This window comes from Cherax quadricarinatus, chromosome 9, assembly GCF_038502225.1.
Source record: "Cherax quadricarinatus isolate ZL_2023a chromosome 9, ASM3850222v1, whole genome shotgun sequence".
Classification (NCBI taxonomy): Eukaryota; Metazoa; Arthropoda; class Malacostraca; order Decapoda; family Parastacidae; genus Cherax; species Cherax quadricarinatus.
In genome coordinates this window covers 5,667,076-5,692,904 of record NC_091300.1, presented here as the reverse complement: position 1 = coordinate 5,692,904, position 25,829 = coordinate 5,667,076, and the positions used below count along the sequence as shown (strand labels likewise).

Here is a 25,829-nt window from a genome sequence, read left to right as displayed (position 1 = left end):
GTATTATTATTCTTTGGCCAACCTTCGCTATGTACTTTTTTTTATGGCACACTCATCTTTGATATACTTTTACGGATTTCGAGAGTTTTTCTATTTAGACCGGCCCTTTTCCAGGCTTGTCTGGCGCTTGCCTGTCAACCATTCTGTTGTTGCTAGCAGCCCGCTGGCTCTCATATCCATTACAGCCTCGTTGATCTGGCAGTTGGCGGAGCTACTTGTCTTGCTTCCTCTTGCAGACTTCTACACTTATTCCGGCAATGTTTCTGGCATCTTTTAACAAGATGTTGAATAGTCTGGGACCACGGATGCTGATAGTGTTCTCTTATTATGCTCACGACGCCCCCTAATTTTCACTGGGTTTATTTTACATTTTCTCCCATATCTCTCTCGTGTCATGGCCCTGTTGAGATATGGTACTAGGCCTAAGAGTACCTTCCATGTGTATATTCTCTGGCACAGGACGCGCGAACTCTCATATATACACACACTTCATATATACACAAACACGAGGACAGGGAAAAGCTTCAAATGGATCTGGGCTGCAAGATTTTCAGGCAAATGGTTTCCAAAGAATAACCTCTTTTGACAAATATAACAGCAGCCTTCGGGAATCTCAACAAAGTCATAGTGGTCCCTTCAAACATGTCATGCCCAGCTTGGAATATGCAGCACCAGTATGGAATCTAACCTGTAACAGTATGTTAAGACACTGAAGAAAGTGCAGATATGCAATGAGGTTTGTCGGGAAGCATTTCTTCAGCCTCATGGTGGTCAGGAAGTGTCATGACCTCGAAGAAGTGATGGGATACAAACTCCATCATGCCTAGTTGTAAAAGCAGGTACGATAAGGTCCATCTTCGAGGCAAAAAGACGAGGGGCGGGGCCAGGAGCTACCCTTTTTAATCACCTATACAGGTAGATTAGTACGCGTAGTTGAACATAGTTTGCAAATTGGCTTTCCATACAGCTAGTGAAGGTGGTTACAAGGGAAGGTGAACACACAGCTGGTGTTGGTCATGAAGATGACCATGGGACAAAGACCTGTGCTGTCAAGGCTGACGACACCATTAGCTCTTCTCTTGCGCACTGTAGCTTTTACGTTCTGACCAGTTGCTTGGGACTGAGAGGTCCCAACTACGCACGAAGTCTTGACTTTGCGTTGCATTGCGTAGCGCCTTGTTGTACGCATGTTGGCACACGCTCTGGCACCTTCCACCCCACCCAGATGTGCGTCTTCCTCCCTCCTCCCCTGCCCTCCATTTCCTCTCACCTCCCTCCCTCACTTTCTACCTCTCACTTTCCCCTCCCCTCTCTCGTCTTCCTCCCCCTCTTCTTCCTCCCTCTTCCCCACCTCCCTCCCCCCATTCTCCTCACTCCCTCCCCACATGAGGCACGACGCATGGGGTTGGTATATAAAGTCAAGGATGCCCATGTTGCCTCAGACAACGCCCCAGGCATCACTGTGATCTGTAGCATCAACCCATTACCCAGGAACACGGAGTGCACCACCACCACAACCATGGCTCAGTAACGCGTCGGGCCACGTGATACAAACACACTTTCCCAGTGAGTTAACGCAAGTCGAACCAAAGAGAGAGAAGCGGAGTGCTTCCTTCCAAGACGGGAGTCCCTTTTTCCCGGGGGGGTCGTTCAAGGATTACCACGCCTGTGATATTTTGTGATAAGTATTCCTCAAGACTGCTGCGCCCACCCACAAGTAAGTTTCAACAACGCTGCTGCTCCAACCTTCGTTACACACACTGCCTCTCTAATAACGGTAGACGTGTACCTAGGCGTTAGTAGACCAAGGATTGATCAAACATGCGTGCAACAGTTAGGTATCATTATTCCTAAAAGTTTCGCCTTCACAGTAGTTTTCTTCAGTCGAATACAGAGGAGGCAGCAGCAGTAGTAGTAGGGATGAAATCAGTCCATCACCTCTTGAAAACTTAGTTTTGAGGTGGTCAGTCCCTCATACGACAGGTTGTCATTAGGGTTGAGGTCCTTGGTTAACCCTCCAGAGGTTAATAATGGGTTAGTATTTTGGCTACGGGATATTCTAACCTGCTAGCACAGGATTTGTTAGATTACGTGCTTATTAGTGTAATTTTTTAAAGTATTGCATGAACTCCTTGTGATTGACTGTTGCATAATCTTAATAGTCGCAGCGATACAAATCTTTCCCAATATCATTACCATAAGCAGTCCTTGGACCCATTATGTACCTCTGTAATCTTTTGACTACCGCCCACGGGATGAGTATGGGATGCATAATAAAGATATTAGGCTAACTAGCTGACTGAACTTTCACGAAGGGGTCTAAAATTAAACAAGCTGACGCATACCAGAACCTGTCACACACACGTTCCGAAACTAATCCTTTCCAGAACAGAACAAGAAGAGACCCGTCAGAAAATTCATTAACACACTGACAACTAAGAAAAAGTGTAAATCGTAAGAGTATTCTTGAAAATGTAAAATGCAAGTAATTCAGGTAAGGACTAGGTGCATTTCGGTCGCTGCGCGAGATCCAGGGAAGGTATTCCCGTGTATCACAAGCCCTGCCTCCTCTACCTCGGTGCACGCTACAGGAATATTGGAGTGTGGTCTTAAAATTTGAATGCAGCAAAATATAAATGTACACGTGTTTGTGCTGATGTATTTCTGTACATATATTTACTTTATGCATACATTGCGTATGTATGTATGTATATATGTATGTGTGCGTAAGATATATATAAAATTGTGTATATACACGTGTTGTATGCTTGTGTGAATGTACATGAATATATATGTATGCATGGATCTGTCTATGCAAGTTCACATGTACACATTTGCACTAGTTAAATAATTCTCTACTATCCTGTAAGGGGTGGAGGGGGGGGGAAGTGCTATTTACCATAGTCCAGTTTAATCAAAATCCCATGGATTCCAAGTTTTAAAAATAAATATTCATTGCGGTGACAACTTTGCCTCCCCCCCCCCCCCACACACAATATCCTAGCTGCATGGGAACCATCCTGGCCATAAGATGCATCGGCCATTAAATACCGAAGCCATTCAAAAGAGGTAAACGCATACATTTTGATCGTGATAAAGGGGAATCAAAATTTCATTCACTTTTTTTTTTTAAAAAGTCAAATCTGCACCTACATGCATGACTTTCACTCTCCGCCGGAGACTAATTAGACGTTACCATTTATTTTTTTTTTTTTTTGAGGTATTCCAGGATGCTGGGAATGGGTTCAGTAACATAGATCACAGGACACCTGCACATGCCTATTCCCAGAAATCTGGTCCTCCTCACTGTAAACAAGAATCCGAAATTTCAATCCTATAGGATGAAGGGTTCTCTAGTTATGAAAGAAAAGGGAACATCTGGCGGAAGAAAAAATCGGGTAGCCATTTAAATCTCTCTTCGGGGATGCCGAATGATGGAATTTATGACCATATGTTCAGCATTATGGGCAGTGTTAAGTATCAGTAAATTCTGAATGTAGATATTTATTATTAACTTTTATTTAATTGCAGGTCTTTAAAACAAGCATTACATGATTGCTTTCTATGCAGATCAGTTTTATTAGACACAAACAAGCACTTTAAAGTATCACCAAAGCGGGTTTTTCAGCAAAATAATGTCCATGTTATACTTTTATGTGTTGTTTATTTGATGAGTGTTATAAAGAAGGTTGAACGCAGTATCTGAAGCAAGGGTTGCGTCATACTCAGTTGTGTAAACAAAGAACACAGTGACTCGGCTGATTGTATGAACAAAGACCACGTGGTCAGTCAGCTGATTGCGTAAACAAAGACCACGTGGTTACAGTGAGCACCCTCAGAGCATGAACTAAAATAGACTTGTTTACTTGCCAACTTGCGTGGGTCGTGAAGTGTTTTTCAGTATTGTCGAGTTAGTCGGTACTTTGAAATATATATATATATATATATAATATTATTATTATTATTATTATTATTAGTACATTTAGTAACTCGTTTTATCAGCTGTCAATTTAAACTAAATTTAAGCAGGGTGTGCACCTGGGTTATGGTTCCTTCCTTGTGAACGTCTGAGCTCTTGAGACACCAAGCATGGATATTATTAGAAATACGCAAAACAAAGCTTCGTCTTCTTTTCCTAGTAGAGAAAGAATCTTGCTTTTTCTCGAGATTTTGCCAGATGTCGTTGGCCAGGTGTTGCTGTTCATGTGTAGTAGTTTGTGGTTGCTAGCCTGCAAGACGAGGGTTAAGTGAACGCACTGACCTAGCTTATATGCCTGTTCGTTGCTTGCACTAAGTGCGTTAACTGAATTGTGTGTACTGAGATCTTTTGCGTAAATGTAGTTGTATATTGGTTGGTATTTCCTCAGAGGCTTCAATTAAGCTTAATTTCCAGTGTTAATCTCTGCATCCCTCTTAAACAGAGGTGTCGAGCCATGATACCTCGGCTGATCATTCACAACTCTCGTACTGAGTTCTCTAACGAGAATTTTCCTCTGTCCATTAGCTCGCCCTTTGAGAAGTGTTTTTTTTCCCCATTATTTTTGCGTATTTACTTGCTATTTACAGTAGCTGAAGTTAAGCACTTGTATGAAATTTTGGTGAAATATACTGAATATTTCTAAAATGTATGTGGAAGTTTTGTCCCATTATATTTTTACATTAAATTGTACACTGATGCACGATGTGAGAATAATTTTGCTGTCAGTTTACATTTGATTAGATCTACTACCCGAGTAGTGCAAATTCTGGTAATATCTGTAATAGAACCAAGGTGAGGTGTAGCAGCAACCAAAAGTGGATGAGTCTGAGGTGTGGCTGCTTTTGCATAATACTATGATATTCAGTGGACTACTACCTAGAAGTTGGGGCCCAAAGCAATAACTGGGCTTCGACCCACCAAGCTGATTTAGTTATATATTCTTACTCGTACGTTCGATCTTGATACCATAATTGTGGTTCTTCCCTTAGTGATCTCAAGTCCCTCAGGCAGGTTTGTGGCATGTTTGTGTCGGAAGCAAATTATTGTAGTTAATATACGAAACCTATTTGTTATTAAAAAAAAACGAGTCGAGTCTATTTGTTATTATTGATATAAATCAGAGCATACTGTTTTATCTTGAGAAAACTTATGAATTGCTACCTTTGCTTTAGAGTTCTGATAACCAAGTTCTCAAGTCCATTTCGCATCTGATATGATTTCTATATTCAGTTTATACACGCAGTTTTCTCTTCCAACATAAACATGCAAGTCATCATGAAGCTCCATAGTATACTATGCTCAAAATTTGTCTACCACTTTTTTTTGTCATGTGCGAACTACTATATTCCCTCGTCCATATCATAAATGTTTATTGTCACTAAGGGACCCAAAAGTGACCCTTGTGGAACACCACCCGTGACCGGTCACTACTGTGAGTTCTCATTTATGCAAAATGTTGCGGATGTCTGCATACCTTGATCCATAAATTTCTTACAATACCGTGCGCTTCAACTTCCTTAATCAACTAACAAAAGCCTTACTGAAGTTCAAATAATATTGTGCTCTATATCAGTGAATTTATTGGACAAAACCTATCGCTTATTAACAGTGAGACGCATTAATCTAATTACATCAACTGAACTTTGAATCGAACCCTTTAATATTGTTCACAGTAATTTTCTAACACTTGAGGTCAGGCTGATGGGAGTGAAGTCGGAAGGTAGCTGCCCCTTAGTTTTTTATGTAGAGAGGTAAATATTGTGATGACAGTCTTTAAAATCTCCAGCACCGTGCACATTAGTACAGTTGGTCTGGGCCGTGGAACTTGTTTGGCTTTAATCGTCCTACTTGTTTAGGCACCATGTTTAATACCTGTGATGCTGCGTAATTTGATTTAATCAGGTTCTCTATGATTATTCAGTACTATATATGTATAGTATGTAGAAGCTCAGGAAGCAAATTTTTATAATTTAACACAGTATTATTAGTAAGGTGTTCTGGTTTAGGGTTAATTAGTCATGTCCGCCCATTACTCTGTGCTATATACTTGGGAGAAAGCCTTAGGATTGAACTTAAATTGCTTAACTTTGATTTCAGATTTTTTGGTCATCTCAAGATAAGTTTTTACTTTTAGTATGTGGGTTCATCTTGATTTTTGTGGAAAAAAATGTATGTTGCTGAGACTAACTGTTTATCATTTGGAAAATTCTATAATTCCCATCCACTTCATTTTTGTTTGTTAATCTATTCATCTGCATTAACCTCGTCATATTTTCCAAGAAAAAATAGACAGACTTATCTCTTTCCAACCAGTTCCATAATAGATTGCTTATTAGGTTTCCTGGTTCACCAGAGACTGGTCAGTCAGGTTATTCTCTTCAACTGTCTAGACTTTGTGTAGCCTATAAGTACGTATTAGGTTAAGTCTGCCCGAAATTCCTTAGCATGATAATGGCGTTCTTTGCTCCAATCAAATTATGATGGGTAAACACACGTTGTAACCTTAGTAAAGAAATATTTTGTTATTTTTATTTTAATCGTAAATTTCTTTATAAAAGATGACAACTTTCCACAAGTTGACCGTGACAAGACACTAAATTCCCAATCAAAATATTTCAGTTTATCTGGCAGAAATTAAAATGCCGGAAGTATATCTTGATACCGGCAAGACGTAGAGAGTTATGAACAGTTGAGGACACTCAGTAAAAAGTTATGAACACGAGTGGCGAAACATTCCCTTTAATGTCCTGAATTTTTAATAGGAGTTTTGGTCTCTCGTACCAAAGACCCATTTTTTCACATCCAAGGATTGTTTTCGTCGATCTTTATATCTTATTGTTAAACTTTAAGTGACGTATAACCCCACTCTACCAATCTAACTCGAGTATCTTATTTGACTTGTTTACCTTGGCTTCACAAAGGCTCTTGGGTTTTGCCCCATTTAATTTGATATATGGAAATGTGAAGATGGAGAAGACGTGACAGGTGGTTATTTCTCATGGTAGAGAGAAGTGCAGCCGTTTGCCTTTCTTGGTAAAGGCTGAATCTTGTTAATTCTGATTTCGCTTACAGTTTTTGTAATCCACCTCAAGGAACTTACCTTTTGTGCTAAGTTTTTTTTTTTATGGGGGGGGGGGGGGTCTGTGAAAGGTTAGGATAGGTTTGAGTATCCTGGCGCCAAAACTGCGCTCCTTTAATTTGGTGGCTGAGGATATGTTATGGGGCTATATGACCCAACATGTATTTATATATCTAAGTAGCAATTACTCTGGAATATATTCCAAAGTGAGTAATTGCTACTTAGATACAAAAATGCATTTTGGGTCCTATAGCCCCATAACAGGATACTGTCAATAATTGGGACCTGGATCAAACAGCACCATCATTACGAATTTAATGATTTAATAAACCAAAAATATTAAGCACTACCGACCCGAACGAACCCAAAATATTAACCATTACTGACTCTTAACTTCCACTACTCACCAGTGTTGACAAGGATGTCATCCTCAATGTTCAGTACCCAACAGTTTTTACATTTTATATTTAGACAATGTCTCGCATATACGGCAAAATTTTCAGTTAATTTTGAATTATTGACTTGAAAAAATCGTTTGTACATTAGAAACGTTGACTGATAAAAAAAAATCCCCGGGTTTTCAGGTTTATAAAACTTTGGTTAGGCTTTATTTAGATTACGCTGCTCAGTTCTGGTCTCCATATTACAAAATGTCAACAGGGATTTCATGTATCGAACTCTTTCTAGGAAGACAGTCTGAAGTCACTGAATTTGCACTCTGAAAGACGTAGAATTGGGAGATAATGTGGCTGTAATGCTCAAATGGAAGACGGGAATACATAGGATATAACGTGCAGCAATGGACTAAGGTCAGAGATGTATTTAGATTTGGAGATGATGTGGGGGGAAATACGGATTTGGCAATAGTTGATGAGTGGAAGAAACTCCCAGGTAGCGTCATTGAGGAGAGAACTCTGGGTGGGTTTAAATATAGTTTGGGTGAGTATAAGCTGGACTTGCTTATGCGCCAGTTGGCCTACTGCATTTTTTTTAATTATGTTCTTTGTTTTTCTAACGTGAACTGTCTATTACATACAAACTATCGGTATTCGTGTATCATTTTTATAATTACTTGGGAGTGTAATAAGGACCATTCTAGGGAGGTGGAGGGGGGATACACACCCAATTTGGGTTGGATTTTGAAGAGCTGATAGGCTAGCTTTAACAAATTCACTGCATTAATAGATATAAAAAACTGGAGCTCAGCTCAACGAGCACTAAGTGAACCACTGTCTATTTATATGCCAGCAGTGGCTCTCGACTGTGACGTGGCAGCCTAGCAAACTCACGAGGTGGTGTTGGCACGCCTCAAGGTGCCGACACTCTTGCCCATGGCAACCACCAACGACGCAGTTACTTGCTGGGGTTTCCAGACGATGACAGGAGTGAATAGAAGAATGGTTACATAGGACGAAAAGAGTAAATAGTTAAGAAAGAGGGGACTCTAATTAACGTCCATTATTTAAACAACACACAACCGGAAAGTGACTGGCAACATTGCTGCCCAGATCACAGGAGCTTGTTTTACTGTGACGTCATAACCAGGGGGAGCACTGCCCCTTTTCCCTGTTGGGCACTAAAAACATTGATGTGGTAGTCGACCCGTGGGTCATAATGGTGGGGGAAACATTGTGTGTAGTTTAGCTCCAGAGTTAATTTAATACCCATGGCTGAAGAAACATATTAATCAAAACAATTGATGAGTGTCTTAAACTCGCTCTTTATTATGAAATTAGTAGTTAAATTTATATACAAGTAATGCAAGTCTCAGTGAACACGCATTTTTTTTTTTCGTGCAATAATTATTTAACCAAGCTTAACATTGTGCAATTATTGGGTTTGTGATATCGCCGCCAACACTGGGTCACCTTAACGCTGTGGTGAGGTTAGTAACCCTGACACTGGGTCACCTTAACGCTGTGGTGAGGTTAGTAACCCTGACACTGGGTCACCTTAACGCTGTGGTGAGGTTTGTAACCCTGACACTGGGTCACCTTAACACAGTGGTGGTTAGTAACCCTGACACTGGGTCACCTTAACAGTGGTGAGGTTAGTAACCCTGACACTGGGTCACCTTAACACAGTGGTGAGGTTAGTAACCTTGACACTGGGTCACCTTAACACAGTGGTGAGGTTAGTAACCCTGACACTGGGTCACCTTAACAGTGGTGAGGTTAGTAACCCTGACACTGGGTCACCTTAACACAGTGGTGAGGTTTATAACCCTGACACTGGGTCACCTTAACACAGTGGTGAGGTTTGTAACCCTGACACTGGGTCACCCTAACACAGTGGTGAGGTTAGAAACCCTGACACTGGGTCACCTTAACACAGTGGTGAAGTTAGTAACCCTGACACTGGGTCACCTTAACAGTGGTGAGGTTTGTAACCCTGACACTGGGTCACCTTAACACAGTGGTGAGGTTTGTAACCCTGACACTGGGTCACCTTAACACAGTGGTGAGGTTTGTAACCCTGACACTGGGTCACCTTAACACAGTGGTGAGGTTTGTAACCCTGACACTGGGTCACCTTAACACAGTGGTGAGGTTTGTAACCCTGACACTGGGTCACATTAACACAGTGGTGAGGTTTGTAACCCTAACACTGGTCACCCTAAAACAGTGGTGAGGTTAGTAACCCTGACACTGGGTCACCTTAACACAGTGGTGAGGTTAGTAACCCTGACACTGGGTCACCTTAACACAGTGGTGAGATTTGTAACCCTGACACTGGGTCACCCTAACAGTGGTGAGATTTGTAACCCTGACACTGGGTCACCCTAACAGTGGTGAGGTTTGTAACCCTGACACTGGGTCACCTTCACACAGTGGTGAGGTTTGTAACCCTGACACTGGGTCACCTTCACAGTGGTGAGGTTTGTAACCCTGACACTGGGTCACCTTCACAGTGGTGAGGTTTGTAACCCTGACACTGTGTCACCTTCACACAGTGGTGAGGTTTGTAACCCCAGACACTGGGTCAACATTAACACGGTGGTAAAGTTACTATGGCTTGTCTCCAGGTACACCTCCAGGATGTTTGCTCTGAGTTACTGTCAATGACTGAGCTAATTATTATATGGTTAGTGAATTATTTGTTTTGCTAGTCTTGTGACTAGTGTAACGTGACAATATACAAGTCATGACAGAACACTATACTGGCACGTTGATGAATATTCAAGACACATGTGCAGCATCTTCGTATCTTTAATGCTGCGACAACACACTAGCAGGCTCCTTCAGTCGAATACAGGCCTGGTGGCTAAAGCTCTTGCTTCACACGGCGATGTCCGGGTTCGATTCCAAGCGAGGGCAGAAACATTTGGCGTGTTTCTTTACACCGGTTGTCTATGTTCCCCATCAGGAAAATGGGTACCTGGGTGTTAGTAGACTGGTGTGGGTCGCATCCCGGGACAAAAACTGACCAAATTTTCCCGAAATGCTCAGCATAACAAGCGGCTTTCTATATAGTAGTATGACATTGATGTCAGCTAGACTTGTATACCTTGTATATGTACTTGCAGAAATGGATATTATTATTATTTTACTTTATTATTATAATAAAACCTAAGACCGTGGAAGTACGTACGTAATTACAAAGTTACATGTTCCCTCAGCCAAGACTGGAGGAGAGAGCACATTGGTAACGTGACTGTTCTTGTGCTGAAAGTGCTTATTAATTAACACATTGTATTGCTTTGCAAGTCCGACTTGTACCACTGCTACCACAACTGCTTCGTTAATAACATCTTTCCTTCATTAAAATTAGCGAGGGTGATGATGGTAGCAGCAGTGACCCGGTCAGATTATTGGTGTCGCCGTCTGGTATTGTGTTTTAAATGCCCAAGACTAAAATTTTCGTTCGAATTACCAGGCACTGGGGAGTACCTATTACAGTACTGTAGTAATCATAGGAAAGCGGCGTTAAACCCTTAGGCCATACTGAGATTTGTTCCAAGGAAGGAGAGGTAGCTCCCTCTCCTCAGGTGCTTCCTTGCAGGGGTACATTTAGAGGATGTCGGGAAAATATTAACAGACTTTAATTAGTGGAAAGAGTTTTAACCTTGTATGATTGTAATTGTTTTACAGGGTGTTACTGTGAATGTTTTTTTTTTTTTTGAAGGGGGTTAATTTGTGTTGAACGCGGCGCATCTTAGGGACATAATATTTTACTACTAAATGGTCTTTTAATGCCAGCCTTCTGTAAATTTTGTAGCTTGCCGCTCTAGCATGGATGAAGACACAGAGGAAGTATAATGCGATCTTTTATTAGTAAGTAAGTTGCCCATACAGTGGTGAATCATTGTCAGTCAGGGATCTCATTATACTCATTATACATTGTGTGGGTATTTTCTACCATTTCATTAGCATGGAGCACAGGCTGTGGGGGTATCGAGCAGCGTTCTCAGTGGTATGATATAGTTATCACTAGCACTGGTCAGTGCCAAGGGTACCCACTCCTTGGCACAGCTCCCATACTAATCCCGGGGTATATGCCGGGTCAGTTATTTAGCAAAACACTGTATAGATGTACTGTCTGTACATAGTGTATTGTAGTTAACCGTTTATATTTTTTGTACTTTTACCTGAACAGGATTTCATGTAATATCACTATTCTAACATATACGAGGACATTCAACAGCTATCTACTAGAGGTGTCAAATCATCCAGATTGTGATGGCTAGTGTAGGCCAACAGGTTGCTGGCAGCAACAACCTGGTTCAACAGTCTGTTCCTTAATGTTATATATATCAATTGCCTGAGCTTGCTACCATCTGCAGCTCATAAGACTGCCATCCCCACGAGCCCTTTTAGGGCGGGGCAGATGGCAGACCAGAGGCCTAGCTTCTCCCGCCCCGTGAGGGCGGGGAATGTGGCTAGGCCTGGGGACAGTTGGTCCCAAAGATGAGGGGGTACTTGTACCTCCTCCCATGGGAGACTTAAGTCTCGAGACACTCCCCAGATAGGGAGCCAAGGCCGGGTCACCACTACTTGGAAAAGACCCGGGCCGGGAGAGTACCGGCGAATAAAAAAAAAAAATGTTATATATGGTAATAGTCCGGGCTACAAGGGTAGAAAAACCCTTAAACCGGTCGTAGGTATATCACGGTATTGCTGCTGTTTTTTTCAGTAATTATTATTCAAAGACAAATTAAATCCAGTTATTTTTGGTAATTATATTTCTATTCTACAGAGCAAGGTTACACAAAATATTTTTTTCATATCCCCTACAGCATGCCTATGGAAATAGTGAACCCTGATATAATGGGCGAGGATGGTGAGGAAGAGGAAGAAGGAGTAATGGAAGTTTCTGAGACAGAGGAAGAGATGGATGGAAGCAGTCGCAATCAGGAAGGAAGGAAGGAAAAACGGAAACCTTCCATCCAAAGGGAGCTGGCTGATGCTATTGTTCGTCTGGCACCCCTCGAGGAGTTGAGGATCTTGCTCAAGTGTGGTGCCAATGTAAGTCCTGGGTTAATGGTACTATTATACAGGCGCTTCAAACATAATTTCTGCCACACTGTGCAGCTACCATAATCCATATTTTTGAACGTAGGAGCAAGACTCCGCTGCTCTCCAGGCAAAATTCAGTTCAAAATTCAAATGTTTATTTCTCTGTAAGGATTACAATGGGTGGTTTACGTATTATAAAATAATAATTACAAAGGCCACTAGCATGTCCATCTCTGTACATTGTATCATGATGACAAAATTGTTACTATGATTTTTATTCGTCTGAAGCGTTCATTATATAATACGGTATCGCCAGCGTTTTTTTTTTTTTATTAGAATCCTACAAAAAGTTAAGCATATGTTGGGCTCCATAACTAGAAATTAGAGATCATGTGGATAATCAACGTTAAGTTAATACGTATTGACCGGCCCAGATGAACACGGTGGTTCCCTGGTGGCTAAAGTTCTCGCTTCACACACGGAGGGCCCGGGTTCGATTCCCGGCGGGGTGGAAACATTTCGACGTAGTATTTCCTTACCCCTGTTGTCATGTTTACCTTGCAGCAAGTAGGTACCTGGGTGTTAGTCGACTGGTGTGGGTCGCATCCTGGGAACAAGATTGAGAGCTCCAATGGAAATAAGACAGTCTTTCTCGGGTTATCCTGGGTGGCTAACCCTCCGGGGTTAAACATCCGAAGAAAATCTCTTATATTATCACTTGTTCACTTGTCCTGACTTTCAAAGCGGATTTTGGAACTTTGACTTATCCATGGGTATTTTTTTTTATCAGGTGAAGGACACTGTAACCCAGGGCTTGTCCCCTCTACATTATGCTGTGTGGCAGCGGTACCCAGAGGCAGCAGAGTTCCTCATTGATGAAGGTAACTTTTGTCTACTTATACCTATAATATTTACAGTGTGGAGCAAAGTTACAAATTCCTAAGTCTTGTTTGAAGACAATTTTCATACTTCTGATGGGTCCAACTCTACTCTGCTTATTCCCTTCCATCTCTTAATACTTGGGTTAAATTTTTGGGCAGGGTGGATGGTATGGGAGTCTCCTTACACCTGCTGTCCATATTAACCTAGCAGTAAGTAGGTACTTACAAGTTAGTGAGAAGTGGAAATAAGCCATACCAGGCTTTGTTAGGTTATCCTGGATTAAAAGCTCTGAAGAATTCCTTCATTTCTGTATTACCTTGTCCCACAGGTTGTGATATCAATGCGAAAGATGATATAGGTTACACAGCGCTGCATCTGTCAGCAGAACACGGGTACATAGAGATGATGGAGGTGCTGCTCAAGCATGGTGCTCAGGTCAACTTTAACATCCCACCCGAGGACGAGGATGACTTTCCCACAGATGCCTACGACGAGCCTCTCCGTCTGGCTCTTAAGGTGAGCAGCTGCAACTGAGGTGGTGGGTAGCTCAGGGGTGTGACTTCACCTCACAATTGACAAATCTTGAGTTCAATCCCTGGGTCAGCAGATATTTGAATTTCTTTACTCCCCCCCCCCCTACCACTAATCTCCCTTCCCTTTGCTTACCTAGCAGTTAAAATAGGTACTGTATCTTCATGAAAACAATTACAGGCTTTCGTTTTACACTCACTTGGCAGGACGGTTGCTGTCTACAAGCATATATATACACACCCCTCTGGGTTTTCTGCTATTTTCTTTCTAGTTCTTGTTTATTTCCTCTTATCTTCATGGAGAATTTTTAACACATACTTCCTCTCAGTTTTTACACAGGAGGATACCAGCGATATTCCAGAAATGATAAATTATGTAGAACAGGACGATAATAAACTGTGCACGATTAGGGTCACAAGTGACATGGTCCTTAGGCAAATAGATAAATTAAAACCTAACAAATCCCCAGGCCCTGATGAACTGTATGCAAGGGTTCTAAAGGAATGTAAAGAGGAGCTTAGCAAACCTTTGGCTAATCTTTTTAACATATCACTACAACTGGCATGGTGCCAGATAAGTGGAAAATGGCAAATGTGATACCTATTTTCAAAGCAGGTGACAGGTCCTTAGCTTCGAACTATAGACCAGTAAGCCTAACCTCCATAGTGGGGAAAATTTATGGAATCAATAATTGCCGAGGCAGTTCGTAGCCACCTTGAAAAGCATAAATTAATCAACGAATCTCAGCATGGTTTTACAAAGGGGCGTTCCTGCCTTACGAATTTATTAACTTTTTTCACTAAGGTATTTGAGGAGGTAGATCATGGTAATGAATATGATATTATGTATATGGACTTCAGTAAGGCTTTTGACAGGGTCCCACATCAGAGACTATTGAGGAAAATTAAGGCACATGGAATAGGAGAATTTTTTTCCTGGATAGAGGCATGGTTGACAAATAGGCAGCAGAGAGTTTGCATAAATGGGGAGAAATCAGAGTGGGGAAGCGTCACGAGCGGTGTTCCACGGGGGTCAGTGTTGGGCCCCCTGCTGTTCACAATCTACATAAACGACATAGATGAGGGCATAAAGAGCGACATCAGCAAGTTTGCTGATGACACCAAAATAGGCTGTCGAATTCATTCTGACGAGGACATTAGAGCACTCCAGGAAGATTTGAATAGACTGATGCAGTGGTCAGAGAAGTGGCAGATGCAGTTTAATATAGACAAATGCAAAGTTCTAAATGTTGGACAGGACAATAACCATGCCACATATAAACTAAATAATGTAGATCTTAATATTACGGATTGCGAAAAAGATTTAGGAGTTCTGGTTAGCAGTAATCTGAAACCAAGACAACAGTGCATAAGTGTTCGCAATAAAACTAATAGAATCCTTGGCTTCATATCAAGAAGCATAAATAATAGGAGTCCTCAGGTTGTTCTTCAACTCTATACATCCTTGGTTAGGCCTCATTTAGATTATGCTGCTCAGTTCTGGTCACCGTATTACAGAATGGATATAAATGCTCTGGAAAATGTACAAAGGAGAATGACAAAGTTGATCCCAAGTATCAGAAGCCTTCCCTATTTATTTATTTATTTATTTAGAAATTTTAGCATACAAACAGAGGTACAAAAAATACAGGTAAGAGCAGCATGCCAAAGCCACTTATATGCATAGCATTACGGGCTGGCTTAAAATTAACTTAAGATTAACTAAGCAATGATGAAATCAGTGATAAGACATTATTGTAAACAGATAACTATAAAATACAAATGAGTATTACAAAGACAGGTCCTATGGTTGCATGCATTGCTGTTCATTCAGTAGAATGGAGTATTCTGTTAGGTAGTGTATTTAAAAAAAATAACAAAGTTAGGTTTATGAGGATAAACTAAGGGCCCTGAATCTGCACTCTCTAGAAAGACGTAGAATTTGGGGGGATATGATTGAGGTGTATAAATGGAAGACAGGAATAAATAAAGGGGATGTAAATAGTGTGCTGAAAATATCTAGCCTAGACAGGATTCGCAGCAATGGTTTTAAGTTGGAAAAATTCAGATTCAGGAAGGATATAGGAAAGTACATACTGGTTTGGTAATAGAGTTGTGGATGAGTGGAACAAACCCCCAAGTACAGTTATAGAGGCCAGAACATTGTGTAGCTTTAATAATAGGTTGGATAAATACATGAGTGGATGTGGGTGGGTGTGAGTTGGACCTGATAGCTTGTGCTACCAGGTCGGTTGCCGTGTTCCTCCCTTAAGTCAATGTGACCTGACCTGACTAGGTTGGGTGCATTGGCTTAAGCCGGTAGGAGACTTGGACCTGCCTCACATGGGCCAGTAGGCCTGCTGCAGTGTTCCTTCGTTCTTATGTTCTTAAGTGGGACAGAATTCTTCCTCCGTAAGCCATGCGTGTTGTAAGAGGAGACTAAAATGCCGGGAGCAAGGGGCTAGTAACCCCTTCTGTATATATTACTAAATGTAAAAGGAGAAACTTTAGTTTTTCCGTTTGGGCCACCCTGCCTCGGTGGGATACGGCCGGTGTGTTGAAAGAAAGAAGAAATATATATACAGTGGACCCCCGCATAACGATCACCTCCGAATGCGACCAATTATGTAAGTGTATTTATGTAAGTGCGTTTGTACGTGTAAGTTTGGGGGTCTGAAATGGACTAATCTACTTCACAATATTCCTTATGGGAACAAATTCGGTCAGTACTGGCACCTGAACATACTTCTGGAGTGAAAAAATATCGTTAACCGGGGGTCCACTGTATACATATATATATAGTATATATAATATAGTAGGTTGGTAGACAGCAAGCACCCAGGGAGGTACTACCGTCCTGCCAAGTGAGTGTAAAACTGAAGCCTGTAATTGTTTTACACGATGGTAAGATTGCTGGTGTCTTTTTTTATCTGTCTCATACACATGCAAGATTTCAGGTATGTCTTGCTACTTCTACTTACACTTAGGTCACACTACACATACATGTACAAGCATATATATACACACCCCTTTGGGTTTTCTTCTATTTTCTTTCTAGTTCTTGTTCTTGTTTATTTCTTCTTACCTCCATGGGGAAGTGGAACAGAATTCTTCCTCCGTAAGCCATGCGTGTTGTAAGAGGCGACTAAAATGCCGGGAGCAAGGAGCTAGTAACCTCTTCTCCTGTATATATTACTAAATGTAAAAGGAGAAACTTTCGTTTTTCCTTTTGGGCCACCCCGCCTCGGTGGGATACGGCCGGTGTGTTGAAAGAAAGAAAGATGATTGCTGGTGTCTTTTTCATTCTGTCTCATACAGATGCAAGATTTCAGGTGCGTCTTGCTACTTCTACTTACACTTAGGTCACACTACACATACATGTACAAGCATATATATACACCCCTCTGGGCTTTCTTCTATTTTTTTCTAGGTCTTGTCCTTGTTTATTTCCTCTTACCTCCATGGGGAAGTGGAACAGAATTCTTCCTCCGTAAGCCATGCGTGTTGTAAGAGGTGACTAAAATGCCAGAAGCAAGGGGCTAGTAACCCCTTCTCCTGTATAAATTACTAAATTTAAAAAGAGAAACTTTTGTTTTTCTTTTTGGGTCGCCCTGCCTCGGTGGGATACAGCCGGTGCGTTAAAAGAAAGAAAAAGAATAGATTTTTAACTATTTTACATCCACAAAGCTTGAAATTTCACTCTAATATGCATGTAGGTCTAAAAAAAAAAAATACAATTGTGTTACTTGTCTAATTATCATCTATATTCTACATGATGTGCTTAGTTCTCTGCAGATCTTGAAGTATTCATGTGATAGAGTATAAAATGAGATGCTAGTAATTAAAAGATTAAACTGTCAGATTAAACCATACAACGGCAGGATTTGAACTCGCGGTCAGAGAGTCAAAACTCCAGACCGTCGCGTTAGCCACTGGACCAGCTAGCCACAAAAAGATTCGTCCAACTAGGTGTATTTCTACACCATAGGAAGGTTAGCATAGGCACCATTGTGACCACAAATGCAAGTTTTTACAGACGAATCTCCAGCTGGCGTGGCCGTGACGAACTCTAGCTCAAGTCCCCTCACTGCCGTCAACATGACTCAATGTTGTTTGCAATAGTGTCATTACGATTTCGTGAGTCCTGTCAGATTAATAATACATGTACAGGATTACTCTTAAAATGCTATAGTACTTAGCATGCTGTTTGTTTTATGCATAAATTTTACTGACTAAGAGCTGTTATCCTACATCAGCTCATTTTCAAGTTCAGCCCTTACTAAGGTATACAACTATCCACCTGGGATCTTCCCCACACCAGTCGATAAACATCCTGGTACATATCTACTTGCTGCTAGCTGAACAGGGGCAGCAGGTGTAAGGAAACATGCCCAATGTTTCCACATATGCCGTCTTTCCAGAGCTTGAAACAAGAAGGGCCCAGATTAATTTACGGATGGAGGGTGATGTACATGGAAAGTTTCCTTAAATTTGCACCTGTTCACCCAGCTGTAAAGTAGGTATACCTAGAAATTAGTTGGCTTCTTTGGGTCACATTTTAGGAGAACCTTGATCTAAACAAATCATACTGTGTGACTTTGGATATTCTAGGTTTAAAGCCTTACTTTATGAAACCTTCTGACCCCTTCCCCTCAGCATGACCACTTCGAAGCTGCCAAAGTGCTACTGGAGCATGGAGCCAACCCCAACACCAGGTACTTTTTTGGCTCAGAGATCAACTTGGTTAATCCTCTCAACACTCAGCTGCTGCACCTGCTGCTCTCGTATGGTGCTAACCCCAACGCTAGAGACCGACAGGGCTTCACACCTATCATGAAGTGCTGTCGCTTACAACAGGTGGGTCCTTGGAGGCTGATGGCAGCGATGACAGGACTTTTTTTATGACTGGTGCCAAGAACTTCATGGGGTATCTTTCAGTGAAGTTAATGAAACCATTTCATATTTCATCCATGATAGGAACCCTCTGAAAATAAATTTATAGTGAAAAAGTGGTAATTTTCAATACGAAATTGTGTAAGATTGTACAAAAAGTCCTGTTAATAGTGCCTACATTGCATGACACGGCATGGTGTGGCAGCAAGAATTAACAGTTATCGTGTGTACTATTTCATAACAATAGCATTAACTTCTTAATTTGTTTTACAGAGCATGTGATCATTGCTTTATAATTAGTGTTAGGGTAGAATCTCAAACCTATGCTCTTTGCAAGTATGGGCACCTAGCCAATACTAGGCATTGTCTCCCCATAGCTATGACCCTTATGGGTTTAGCACTTGGTTATGATTATAATAATAGTTTCCCCATAACCTGGAGCACCAGGCTTGTGTTAAGCTATTTCATCTCATCCTGTCGCATCCACTGGCCTTCAGAAAGGATTTTAGAATGCTTAACAATACGCAGACGAGCGAAATTATTTACAAACACTATCTAGACCAGGACTCGACCTGTGCACTCTGCATCAGAGTACACAGAGTGGCATTACTTAATTAAATTTTAAGACAATATAGTGCCGCAAAAATGCGTAAATCTGAATACTATATTTTGATACAACACTTATCATTTTAAAAACTTCAAAATTTAGCAAACAGTTTGGCTATTGTCATGGTTGCCATGTAACCCTTGTCTAGTAGCCTTGATTGAGCTACTGTTGGGCATTTTATGTGCTACAGTACCAAACTACAGGAGGGCCCTGCTTTACAGTGCTTCGCCTTACAGCATTTTGCTAATACAGCTGCTTGTTATACCCATTCTTCATTTATTCAGGCTTCCTACAATTAATGTGTTCAATATAAGCTAAGCATGAAAATTTTTTAAGGTAAGTAATGTGTGATACTGTGTATGCATTTTTTAGGCCTAGCTCTATTGCTCACTTAATACATACTATATGATAGTGTAAAGTGAAAGTGAAAAACAAGGCTTTCACTACAGCAGTAGCCAAGAATCTAACCTTCTTTATAAGTGGGGCCTGCCTGTATATTTACCCCTTTTAAATGTGAGAAATGCCCTATGAATTATATAATTTAAAAGTTAACTGTAATTAAAAAATTGAAAGGCATCCTGTAACAGCTTAAGAAAAGTAAAAGCAGCCTCTTTACATAAAAAGATTACATAAGAAGAAGAAGAACATAAGAACGAAGGAACACTGCAGAAGGCCTACTGGCCCATGCGAGGCAGGTCCAAGTCTCCTACCGGCTTAAGCCAATGCACCCAACCTAGTCAGGTCAGGTCACATTGACTTAAGGGAGGAACACGGCAACCGACCTGGTAGCACAAGCTATCAGGTCTAACTCACACCCACCCACATCCACTCATGTATTTATCCAACCTATTTTTAAAGCTACACAACGTTCTGGCCTCTATAACGGTACTTGGGAGTTTGTTCCACTCATCCACAACTCTATTACCAAACCAGTACTTTCCTATATCCTTCCTGAATCTGAATTTTTCCAACTTAAAACCATTGCTGCGAGTCCTGTCTAGGCTAGATATTTTCAGCACACTATTTACATCCCCTTTATTTATTCCTGTCTTCCATTTATACACCTCAATCATATCCCCCCTAATTCTACGTCTTTCTAGAGAGTGCAGATTCAGGGCCCTTAGTCTATCCTCATAGGGAAGGTTTCTGATACATGGGATCAACTTTGTCATCCTCCTTTGTACATTTTCCAGAGAATTTATATCCATTCTGTAATAAGGTGACCAAAACTGTGCAACACTCGAGTTTGGCCTGGTGGCCAAACCTCTCGCTTCCCATGGTGAGGGTCCGGGTTTGATTCCTGGTGAAGGGGTGGAAACATCACACGTATTTCCTTACACCGTTTGTCTATGTTCACCCATCAGTAAAATGGGTACTTGGGTGTTAGTCGATTGGTGTGGGTCACATCCTGGGGCAAAACTGACCTAATTTGCCTGAAATGCTCTGCATAACGAGGGGCTTTCTATATAGTAGTACATATCATTGATGTCAGCTAGGCCTGTATACATTGTACATGTACTTATAATAAATAAAGATAGATATTATTATTATTATTTTTATTATTATTTATTATTTATTATTTTTTATTATTTTTTATTATTTTTTATTATTATTTATTATTATTTATTATTATTATTATTATTATTATTATTATTATTATTATTATTATTATTATTATTATTATTATTATTATTATACTTGTCGAATGATTATGCACTTGGAGTGCACTAACTGATTCATGATTTTTCTTAGTTTAGTGACAATTTAAAGGTATAAATCAAAGGATTATATCAGTGGTTATCCTCAGATTTAAAGTGGGCATTATGCATTATATTAATATCTTCATGGCTTTGAGACTGGTATACAACTCCATTGAAAATGGGTTGGCCAATTATTTTTTGTTAGGAGATTTTTGTTTGAGGAAGATGTGCCTGGTATGTGCCAGCAGGCCTGCTGCAGTGTGCTTCCTTATGTTCTTAATTTATTTACACAAGTCCGTGAGGGTAAGTGTCTGCAGGTGTATTATAGCTGTATGAAGCAGTAAGGATGCAATATATAATTCGTCATGCTTTATTTACTTAAAATTTTAATTTGCTTGAAAAATTAAGTTTCCAAAATTGTGAGTAGTGACTGTGTACCTCAGCTGCCAGACAGTAACCGTTTATTGATTTTTGGTGGTAAACTGTGAAAATTAATATTGAAGTTAAATAACCTAAGCTGAAATAACTAATAATTTTCATATCTGGTTAATGGAGAAATTGACACCCATTGTAGTTTGAAAACAAACTACGTGCATTTAGAAGACAAATTCCTGTATGACTGTGCTTAAAACATTTGTTTCTGATTACCAGTTTTTCAAATTATGCATTTTTTCTATGCACTGTAGTTCTGTGCTTGTCATTTTTATTACTAGAATTAGATTTTTGTTGCCTTTTCACTATCCTACCACTTTGTGCTGAATCCTTGCATTAGCTGGTAAACCAATTTCACTTTAGTTTGCTCCTTTAGTGCTATAGCTAATTCAAAATACCAACCTGCTTTACCTTTCATTTCCTAAATTGTCTTTGCTGGTATAAACAGTTTTCTTCCTACCTTGAACATCATTCTCTCTCGTGAGCTCTTCCTCTCTCTTTCGAAGGACTCGTCAGATGAGATGGAGACCCGTGACAATATCTCTGGGTTGGAGGTCCTTCAGCACTTCGCCCAGACCCTCATGGTGAGTGCTGCTGCTGCTGCTGCTGGGAGGACCTGGTTCTTTCTGCTCTCTCCTGACATTCCCCCCCCCCCTTCCTCCAACAAACACCACTACCCATTTAGTGTCTTTGGGCTTCTATTCCATTTTCTTCGCCACTTAATTTTTTCTTTTTTTAATATACAGTAAGTGAATGTTATGACAAAGATATTGAGGAGTTTGGCATAAGCCATGTTAGTTTTTCCAGTTTTCAATTAGCTCAAGTATGTTACTTATAATTATCTAGCCATGCATGCTGTACCCAATGCATAATGTTATATGTATTTAATTTTGCAAAAAATTAGAGAAGTATTCTTATAAGATAGTAATTAATATAAGCAGCATCACTACGATAATTTCCCCAGGGTCTTAATTATTTTATTCACATTTTTCATTCTACAAAAGATATAAGTATTTACATGTCTCTTATGTCCTTGTTTGTTGATGCTGAGTTTTCTCTTCAAAGTGCATCTTGAATATTCACGTTAAGCTATGCACTTGTTTAGGGACTCATAACTTGTTACAGCTTACAGCTCCAAATAAAAAGTACCAGGGTTTGATTCTTGGGCAAGAGGAGGCATGTAGGCAAATTTCTTAACAATCATTGCTATCACTTAGTAAGAGGGTTATCTAGGATTTAGTTGGCTGTTGTGGGCCGTATCCTATGGTAGAGAACGTAAAGGAAATACAGAAATAAGCCACACTCCCTGGATTTATTGGGTTACCCTGAGTTAACCTTTTGGGGGTTAGTTGGTTAGTAATACAAAGAGGCTCTTCTAGGGGTGTACTAAATTACGTCATATGCAACTTGTATGTAATACACTCGCTCACACTACTGCACAACTGGTACAAAAGCTCGAGGAGCAGTCAGGAATAATAGGAAAAGCACCACAATGGATCAGAAATACCTGACAGGTAGAAAGTAAGAACAGCATATAAAATACTGAGAGGAATTGACAAGGTGAGCAGGGGCAGACTGTTTGAGATGAGATACAGCAATGAGAGGGCATAACTGGTAGTTGAAAACTTGGATGAGTCGTATACAGATGTTAGGAAGTATTTCTTCAGCCTTTGGGTTGTCAGGAAGTGTAACAATCTGGAAAGTGAAGTAGTAGACAGAATCCATACATAGCTTTAAGAAGAGGTATGATAAGGCTCTTAGAGCCAGGAGAGAGTGGATCTAGTAGCAACCAACAGAGAGGCAGGGCCAGAAGCTGTGACCCAACCCCTGCAACCACATAGGGGTGAGTACACACACTTGCTCGGTCACTCTTGTAATTCAGATTTTTTCCATATTCAAAATTAATTATGGTGTAGTGCTAGACTTTCAAACAGTAATGTCCAAGTCCTATTTTCTTAATCATGTTCAATTTCCACAGATTCCTTCACACCTTATTATCAGAGAGCATGTTTCAACACACTTTGTTACTATAGCCAAAACACTCCACACTGTGAACCTCAATATGCATTCAAGTTAAATTTTGATGCATTAAAATTTAAAATATTCAGGAGCAAAAACCTACTTATTGTGTACTCAGGGTTAAACATTACTGCTTCAGGTTAATTTTAAACATTACTCGGAAACAAATTGTACCATATATTTTTCAGTATTTCTAATTAGACATATTAACCTCATGAGTCCACACTTACAGTAGTTAGCTTTGCAAATTAAAGTTCATCTTCACCTGGAAATTTAGCTTAATGCAAGAGAATACAAGTGGACAGTGTGGCATGGTGTTGGCCATAAGATTTTCTTTTGAATATTATATGGAAGGGCAAAGGAACCAGGTCTTGAATTATAGCCTCCTAGACTACCTCACATCTGACACCAACTGGACCTATCTAACCCAGCTAATAAGATTCACAGTTTTTAATAGGTTGCTGAATTTATTTCATTATTAACAATAATATTAGATTCTCTTGTATTTAAGGTATGGTACTGTATTTGTCTTAAGATACTCAAACTTTATTGTATAATTACCCTGATCTGACTTCACAAGGTAGCTTACGACTTTTAGTGTTTCAGAGAAAGTTTATAGTACTTTTGAAGGCAGTTTTTTGGATAAATTGCAGGGTCAAATTCTTTAAGAAGCCATGAAAACATTAAAGATTAGTGATGGGTCCTGGAGGTGTCGGATGGCTTATTAGTGTAGTCTCTCTGCCGGCATTGGCTATAAATTTAAAAACAAAATTTAGATATTTGTTGTTTTTGTGCATGTAGTCTTGTCTTTTTATTGCTTTACTATGATTCCTTGTTATTTATTAAAAGCAATATTCAGTGCCGGCAAGCAGCTTCACTCACTGTGATATATTTTTTATTTATGTACACCTGTAAAGTGATTGCCAGGAGAGTAACCAGAGATCATGTATGTAGTTGTCTCTGCAAGGAATCTGCTTTTGAACCTGCATCCTCTTTGTGCTGCTGTTCTGCCCTTACATTTTGTAATAAAATTGCAAAATGAAGTGTGGCAGCTCCATCATACCAATGCTAATTTTTCTTTTACCTTTACCAATTGGAATTCCCCTCCCCCTCTCCTTAAGGGAGGTTCTTTGATGCTGGTCAGGGGCTTTTGACCCAAGGAATTTAACCTGACTTCTCTTCTTTAGATTAAACCTGATTTCCTCTTGTTACCCAAGGTGTTGTTTGGCCCCTGTGGGTATAGACATTCCCCTACCCCCACCCTCATGAATGAAATAAAATGAAGTAAAAAGTGTTGAAGTTATTTTTTGCAGCTCGTTCTCAGGCTGAGTGTACAGGATGACTGCTCTCACAGCCCAAGTAAGACGACTGGTTAACAAGATGGCCTACATCATCAATGTTGATCCATAGGTAGTCTTTTTACTTTTAACTGGCACATTTGTTAATACCAGTACATTTACAATATATTAAAAATTGGTTTAATGACAAAAATAGTTAACCCTAATGGTTTCTACTTTTTTTTCATGATAAACTGAGAATTGACATGCCACAGTATTAGCCAGTGGTTTGTCATCTTGAAAAGAGATGGTGGGCCAAAGTTTAAATAATTTATGGCCTTGATAAGACTCAACACCCCATAGTTAACAACCTCGTGGTGATAGTACAGGGTGTTTCACTCATAGGAGGCCCTGAGTTGGTGCTCCCATAATTACAACCATTTTGTTTGTACATTATGTTTGTAGTAAACGATAACTCGTGGCCTACTACAAGTAGGAGGCACAGAGTTATCGTTTACTACAGATATACAAGCAAGACAGTCACAACTATGGGAGTATAAACTAGGTGCCTAAAGTGAAACACCTTGTACAACAGAGTTAATTCGTCCTTGATCAAGAATGTTCCCTATACAGAGCAATTGCAGTCCTTGGTGAGCTTGTATACCTTGTAGTCCATAGTTACTGCCTGTTGTTCCTTTACTTGAGATGTATCTTCTACTCGATGGCACTATAATTCACGTGCCAGTAACACTGTTCCCTAGTCTATTATTCTTGGTGGTTAGTAATGTTAGTATAGTCAGCACTACTCAGCTTAAATCTATGGTCACAGTAAGCTTAGTATAGTCAGTTCTTCACTATTTTCCTCTTGTATGCATGAAAGGTTTGGATTGGTTTTAGCATCAGATTTGAACATGGTGTAGTATTTAATTACTACTATTTTAAAGACATAATTATATCAAATGTTGAAAATTAAAA

General features: G+C 40.1%; 1 protein-coding gene across 7 annotated transcripts in view; it reads left to right on the top strand.

Moving 5' to 3' along the window:
* Nucleotides 1-25,829, top strand: part of LOC128685977 (ankyrin-1) — a 111,163-nt gene that overhangs the window by 11,070 nt on the left and 74,264 nt on the right. For 3 of the 7 annotated variants that reach the window (XM_070083186.1, XM_070083185.1, XM_070083189.1), the window contains exons 2-6: nucleotides 12,295-12,523; nucleotides 13,305-13,395; nucleotides 13,725-13,912; nucleotides 18,583-18,783; nucleotides 22,065-22,142. In XM_070083186.1, coding sequence (XP_069939287.1) covers nucleotides 12,295-12,523; nucleotides 13,305-13,395; nucleotides 13,725-13,912; nucleotides 18,583-18,783; nucleotides 22,065-22,142 — 787 coding nt within the window. Of the gene's footprint in view, nucleotides 1-1,424; nucleotides 1,718-12,294; nucleotides 12,524-13,304; nucleotides 13,396-13,724; nucleotides 13,913-18,582; nucleotides 18,784-22,064; nucleotides 22,143-25,829 lie in introns of those variants that run through there. The other 4 variants (XM_070083190.1, XM_070083191.1, XM_070083188.1 and 1 more) reach the window with 3 other exon arrangements.